At 37.9% G+C, this 7500-nt stretch overlaps 1 protein-coding gene across 1 annotated transcript in view; it reads right to left on the bottom strand.

The window, feature by feature from the left end:
• Positions 1 to 7500, bottom strand: part of cacna1eb (calcium channel, voltage-dependent, R type, alpha 1E subunit b) — a 146635-nt gene that overhangs the window by 13173 nt on the left and 125962 nt on the right. Inside the window, exons 37-39 of the mRNA XM_056470502.1 lie at positions 7481 to 7500; positions 7273 to 7378; positions 2165 to 2272 (exon numbers count right to left, since the gene is read on the bottom strand). The exon at positions 7481 to 7500 is cut by the window's right edge and continues 77 nt beyond it. Coding sequence (XP_056326477.1) covers positions 2165 to 2272; positions 7273 to 7378; positions 7481 to 7500 — 234 coding nt within the window. The remainder of the gene's footprint in view (positions 1 to 2164; positions 2273 to 7272; positions 7379 to 7480) is intronic.

The raw sequence follows: 7500 nt of genomic DNA, 5'->3' as shown, positions 1-7500 counted from the left end.
ACACACCTCATGGTTGTCATTATGAACAGTTTCATTACATAAACACAGCCAGTTTCAAACAAATCCTCAAGTTTGATTATTTTGCTTGTTTTAATAAAACCTAAATTGAACTCATTTTTAAAACAAGACAATAGTTTGTGCTAGTCTAGAAAAAGCTTCGTGATTCAAGAATATTCAGATATTTGGACTAGAAACAAGACAAAAACTCCAAATAAGAAAGGCTTTTTTTTGCAGCGCATCAGTTTGTGCATTTCCACAGTTTAACCAACACAATCTCACGGCAATTCGTAACTTTTTGATTTAGTGGCTAATTCGTACGATCTAATTCGTACATTTTCGTACGATTTGCTCATCCCCCAATGACGGTTGAGTTTAGGGGTGGGGTTAGGTGCCACGCCTCCTTTTTAAAATCGTACAATTTCTTACGACTGAACTCGTACGACGAACTGAATTAGCCACTAAACTGACAAAACGTAAAATACTTACGTTTTCTCGTGAGATCAGGCTGGTTTAACAGATACATTTTAATTTTAATTGAGCGGAAAATCCTCATGCATGTCCACAGACTCAACACACTCATGCACATAATGTGTTTTCTCGTGTCATTATTGTGTAGATGATCATTATCAAATGCTTGTACTGTGAAATTAAAAGTTTATCTTTGTTTTGTTGTGAAGGCTCTTTTAGGGTAGTTTCACACTTAGACTTTTGTTTCGGAACCGGTCTCGTTTCCCCAGTTAGCGTGGTTCGTTTGCCATATGTGAATCCAGCAATCGCGCTTGGATCCAAATCAACTGGTCCGAGATCGCCTGAATCAGGTGGTTTCAGCTCGATTGAAATGAACTCCGGAGCGGATCGATTGTAGTGAGAAAGCAAAACGATCCAAACCCGGATATATCACAGTGTATTATGGATATGTAACAGGCATATATACGACTAAATGAAGAGAGAAGTAGGGCGGGATGCCATTCCTACCGGTAAATGCGTGTTTCATGTCAAATACGAAAGTGAAAGCATGCTAACTGTTAATGAGAGCTGTTTATGCGTTAAGAAAACTGACCGAACTGCAGTCTTGGTTTATCTGTCTTATCAGTCTCTCTCTAATGTAAAGCCTATAATGCATAATTCTAGCCGAGGGCTCTGTCTGCATTGAAAAAAAAATTATTCAAAGATGATTCCTTGGATTTACTCAATTTGTTTACGTTAAGTGGTTGTAAACAATTTATTTGGGCTGAATTTAAACTAATAAATTAAGTAGAATTTTCTTAAATTTAATTTGTTTAAATTCAACACAAATAAATTGTTTGCAGCAGTTTTGCAGCCATCATTTTTTTCAGTGTGAGAAAGTCTTGCCTCAGATTTATACTTGGTGACGATGTCTGTGGGTGTCACCATTTAAAATTAAAGCGCAGCTTTCTGCTTATAATTGTTACGGAAGCAGACGGACAAACAAGGGGAGTAAGTATAAATGAGGTTTATTACAACAGTAGAGCAATGTGGATAATGATTGAGAGTTGAAATGGAGTTTGGATGAACTGATGATCCTCTTTGCCAGGTGGGATGACAGACACAGAAGGATGACCGAATGCACACACCAGAGGACTTGCGGGGAAGACAGACTGACGAGACACACAACGCTGACAGGACAACTGGAACACTGGACAGACTGGAATGAAAACAGAGTAAGGTAAGTACATATGCTGAGATCGCAGGGGAGTGAAACCTAGGAAGTGGTTCACTCAGAGTCCGCTTCGTAGGAACGAGACCGGACAATGAGTGAAGTGAGGTGTGTGCTTATATAGTGAATGGGAGTGATTGGGTGCAGCTGTGCGTGGTTAATACTCAGGTGAAGGTGCTCGATGCGTGATGTTGGTGGAAGAGCCTGGCCAATCCGTGACAATAATGTCTTATATTGCTCATCGTCATAAATTAAAATAAGGACGCATGACAGCTGAGCGGGACTCTCCAAAATAAACCGTGAAACTCTGACCAATGTGAGGAGAGTTTACTCACATGTGACTTCTTTTAGCTATTTTGGCGTTTAGAAACTTTGCTGTGTGAAAGCGAAGCGCACCAAGAACAAAGAGCAACACTGTAACAATTTTAATCCCTGTTTCGGAACAAAACAATCGATTTACAGCTGTGAAAGCACCCTTAGGCTCACCTTTGTTTATAGGCACCAGCAGGTCCAGAGTCTTCTGGGACAGATGTGGCCAGATGAAACTGATCTCTTTCTGTAACTCCATGTCCAGCTGTAGCCGATCCTCACCCCCTGATAGGAAACAAGTAAGAGATTACTAGAGAGGGTGGGTTAAAGGACTAAAACACTTAACACACATGTTCAAAGCAGAATATCTGACTTCAGCATTGTTTTCAGATAAACAAGAATGTTCACTTAACATGTTTCTTAAATATCTGCAAACAGATTATGGTGTTTTTTATGTTTAGAAGAGTCAAAAACTTACATACAGCATGTTTGGAAAGCTAAGATGTGCATAAATTGTGACAATGCACAAAAAAAAACGCATGCGCACAACTGAGTTGGATAATCTTTTGATCAAATAAGAACAAATGTGGATAAACTACAATGGCAACACATTTAGTGAGTAAACTCAGTCTGTGTGATGTGCTTCAGTTTTCTCAGATGATGATCAGATGTAAATGTGTATTGCAAGCGGCAACCTCCCGCTCTCCCTCGGGAAGCCAATACGGAAGTAACTGAAACTGTAATTCATCAAAATTCCACTAGTCCTGCTCCATAATAGAGCAAAGTGGCAATTGAGCCCACTGTTAGAATGGCCAACTTTACAGCAGAAATAAAGGTGTTTACAGCCTGGTACAAAGAACCATTTTGGTTCATATAGCTATTATTACCCTCCATGACAACTGTGAGGGGGTGAATTTTATTATAACTCATCCATTTCCTTTATTTTAGGTTATATTAAGTTTGCATAATTAAGGGCGTGGCCACTTGAGTGACAGCTAGGTCTCGCTGGTCGCTGAATCCGGCAGATTAGCCACTGATCTCGGCATATTCATCGTATTTTTGTGTTGTTTTATGTGGCTTTACACAGTCAATTGCCTTTTGGACTTATTTCTTACAATTATCAGATGATATGGGATGCTGTGTGCACTTAATTGTGCTCACAAACCATTCACCTGGCCTCCGTTTCCCATGTGAGTATTGTATACCGTCTCTATAAATGTATGTTTTATTTAAGATCATTTATCATTAATATTTTTCTTTAGACCCGTAAAGCACTCCAGAATGTGACAGATTGATCAGCTGTAGGCTCTAGAACAGTCATCTGAAGCGTTATCATACAGTGTTTTGCTGGATTTCATCAATAGTCTTGCATTTACTAACACACACTTGAAGTGTTTGGAAGTGTTTGATTTGAAGTGTCTGGAAGTAATTTGCGTTTCCTCCTGTAGAAAAACGTCATAAGAGCAATGTTTAGTGGCTCACTGTATGACTACAGTGTTTTTAAAAGTCTAAACACTTTATTGATATAGTGTACAGCCAAGCACATGTGGTCAGAACACAAACGAGTCGCAGGTAATGAAGTATCAAGCGTTTCTCCCAAAGTAAAGTCTGTCTGCCAGGTCTAAGCAAAGTGCCAGCAGGTGTCTGGAGCTCCGCCCACTCTCCGCCTCATTGCCCTTGTTTGGTATCCCGCCGTGGGTGCGATGACGCGCGAACAAAATGGCGACGGTTGGCCGCGCCTACTTGTGGCTTCTTTTGCAGTGTACAGAAACCTATGGGTGACGTCACGGATGCTCCGTCCATATATTTTACAGTCTATGGTGTATTGCAGCGACTTTGCGTCAATAATGTCGGTGTGCAGCTTTCCATTGTTGCAGATCTGAAATGTTGTTCTGCTAATTGTAAAAGGCCTCAGCCATCAGTCCGTCTTCAGAGTACTTCAGTATAATTATTATTATTCCCTCCAGAACGGTCTTGAGCATGTGTCTGTGCTCCCGTCTCATGCATTTCGCCTTCGTCTTCTGAGGCACAACTCATTTATTAGAGACGAACAAACACCACAGTAGAAAATACCAATAGTGCATACCAACATGTTTCTGGCTGGTATTTGGCTCCAGTTTATCAGAAGGTGACCAGTGTCCTCTCTTTAAGTCATTAGCTTTATTGGCTATTTTTTATATGCAATCTTCCATTCATTCATTTTCCTTCAGCTTAGTCTCATCAGGGGTCACCACAGCGGAATGAACCACCAACTGTTTCAGCGTAAGTTTTACACAGCGGACGCCCTTCCAGCCGCAACCCAGCACTGGGAAACACCCATACACACTCATTCTCACACACACACTCATGCACTACGGCCAATTTAGTTTATCAGTTCCCCTATAGTGCATGTTCCCCTATAGGGACTGTGGGGGAAACCGGAGCACCCGGACGAAACCCACACCAACATGGGGAGAACATGCAAACTCCACAGAGAAATGCCAACTGACCCAGCTGGGACTCAAACCAGCGACCTTCTTGCTGTGAGGTCACAGTGCTAACCACTGCGCCACTGTGCTGCCCACAATATTCCAGTTTTGCACATGAATCTAATCGGCATCTTTGGATAGAAACCGAGCTACTCATGATTTCAGAGGATTCTGTCGTATTCTCCTGTATTTATTCTTCTTTATTTAGCCGTCTAGTGACAGACTGTCGTCTCAGCCTTGATATCTGCATGAAATCCCTCCGGTCCTGATGTGTTTTTCTTTCATTCCTGCCACTGTCTGTTCACTCAGATGCTGACTCCAGCCTGCTCCTCTGATCTCTTCAATTCTGAACTGTTTTCTAGATTAATTCAGTTCATCTGTATTCCTATAGTGCGTTTTACAATGTCAAAGCAGCTAAACACACACGAAGTTCTAGTCAGTTGAAGCAGTTGAAGTTCAGTTCAGTGTAATGCAAATATCACAGCTGAAGGATTACCCAAATCTTTCATTCTCCATGGACTCGCCTGCTGGTTTACACTGTTGGCCTTATTTTCAAGCTCTGCCTGGCCCTGAACTGAGCTTTTGGCAGGCAGTCAGCAGTTATAGACTCGACTTTTGCTTGGCTTTTGTGCTTCAGTAAATAGCTCTGCAAGTGAATTACGTCCATCTGACTTTACCCTTTTCCATGGGGCAACTAATGGAATTCAATAGATATTTAAAAAAAAGACATGTGTTATGAAATTATATCCAAGGGTAAACACTTACATTTTTTGCTCTGGTTCTCAAAGGAGTACCTGGAGATGTCTGTCTGTCTGTTTGTCCGTTCATTCGTTCGTCCGTTCGTTCGTTCGTCCATTCATTTATTCATTCATTCGTCTATCTATCTATCTATCTATCTATCTATCTATCTATCTATCTATCTATCTATCTATCTATCTATCTATCTATCTATCTATCTATCTATCTATCTATCCATCTATTCATCTATCTATCTATCTATCTATCTATCTATCTATCCATTGTTTATTTCTATAGCACTTTTGCAATGTAAATTGTGTCAAAGCAGCTTAACATAATTGGGGAAAAAAGAAATTATATATATATATATATATATATATATATATATATATATATATATATATATATATATATATATTCAGTGAAACATTCCATTCCTCATGGTATAGTGCCCATTTTTGTAATTTCTTAAAATGTGTTGCATATATGTATATATATATATATATATATATATATATATATATATATATATATATATATATATGACATTTTAATATCTATGATAATTTACTTTAATTATATTATATAATTTAATTCTAATATCTTTTAATATCTTTGAATTTATCTAAACCTGTTTTGAAATATGTGATTAGTATGTGTTGCCGTATCCCAGATTTATATAGCAGAAAAATTGAATGCTTCGCTAGCGAGGAAGCGGATCTAAAGGTTAAAGCCAGCAGACCATCTACAAAGCAAGCTGGATTCACCAAAAGTAGCAGTTTTTATATTTATGTGGATCATAATAATCTTTAACACTTTAATCGTTTATATTTAAAGAAATGTCAGTGCTGCTGCGCATCCCTGTGTGTGTAATAAGCAATTTTCATTTTCATCAGAGTTTCATCTCTCATTCCCTTTAAGAGTGAGTCGTGCTTTGTAAAAACTGAAGCAGCGAGGAAAGTCAGCAGAGCATCAAGAGAACGAGCCGGATTCACCAAGCCACCTGAGGTGAAGAATGTATAGCAGGAGGTGGTGTAAATCATTTAATTGTTTATATTTAACCTCTTAAGGCCCAAGGTGTTTTTTACATGCATTTTTTATTTCTCTTTGCTATTTGGGCTTATTGGAACCTAATTAGAATAAAACCGAAGTATCATCATTTGATATGATGTACTTTTAGAGAAAAATTATGTCCATATATGTGGACTGGTGGTCCGAATTTAGATAAAACACTTTTTCCTGACTGTTTTTTAATGCATAAATAACATATAATGTTTTTGAACATGTTTTGACTATCAGAGAGTAAAAACAACATTTTTTGCCCATTTTGGACAGCTAAAAATAGTGTTTGGGACATCTCATATGCTGCAAAACAGTTGCAGGATGACACTGTGTGTCTGTAACAAAATATCAAACATTCAATGTATTTTAAATACCCACTTAAGAGCTAAAATGTGCTGTGCATGTATGTGGACACTCAAGCCCTAGGAGTTTAAAGATATTTAGATATTGGACCTGCCTATCACTAACATGGTCTTTAAATAAATATCTTATGTAAATATATTCTTAAATATTATCTTAAATAAATATATATCTTATGGAGAAAGTCTTATTTGTTTTATTTTAGCTAGAATGAAAGCAGTTCTTAATTGTTTTAAAGCCATTTTAAGGTCAATATTATTAGCCCCCTTCAGCAATATTAGTTTTGGATTGTCTCCAGAACAAACCACTGTTATACAATGACTTGCCTAATTACCCTAACTTTACCCTAATTACCCTAGTTAAGCCTTTAAATGTCACTTTAAGCTGAATACTAGTGTCTTGAAGAATATCTAGTCTAATATTATGTGCTGTCATCATGGTTAAGAGAAAAGAAATGAGTTATTAAAACTATTATATGCAGAAATGTGCTGAAAAATATTCTCTTTGTTAAACAGAAATTGCGGAAAAAATATACAGGAGAGCTAATAATTCTGACTTCAACTGTGTATATATATATATATATATATATATATATATATATATATATATATATATATGAAATATTTGTATTCGTGAGCACAGATTGTCAGTTCTGACCTCTAGCGATCTTGATCTCCAGTGCGGTGCGGATCAGAGACATCAGTGTGGAGGTGAAGTGAACCGTCATGTCCTCGTCGACTGGCATATTCATCAGCACCAGTCTCTGCAAACAGCAACAAAACACGGCTGTAAATATTAATGATCTCTAAAACGTAAGAATTATTTGCGATAACATTTGCCATGATAAAACCGTTGTTTTTTTTACCTTGTAGGCAATTTTTGCAG

Source organism: Danio aesculapii, chromosome 2 (assembly GCF_903798145.1).
Source record: "Danio aesculapii chromosome 2, fDanAes4.1, whole genome shotgun sequence".
In the NCBI taxonomy this organism is placed as follows: Eukaryota; Metazoa; Chordata; class Actinopteri; order Cypriniformes; family Danionidae; genus Danio; species Danio aesculapii.
This window is presented reverse-complemented; position numbering and strand designations above follow the sequence as displayed.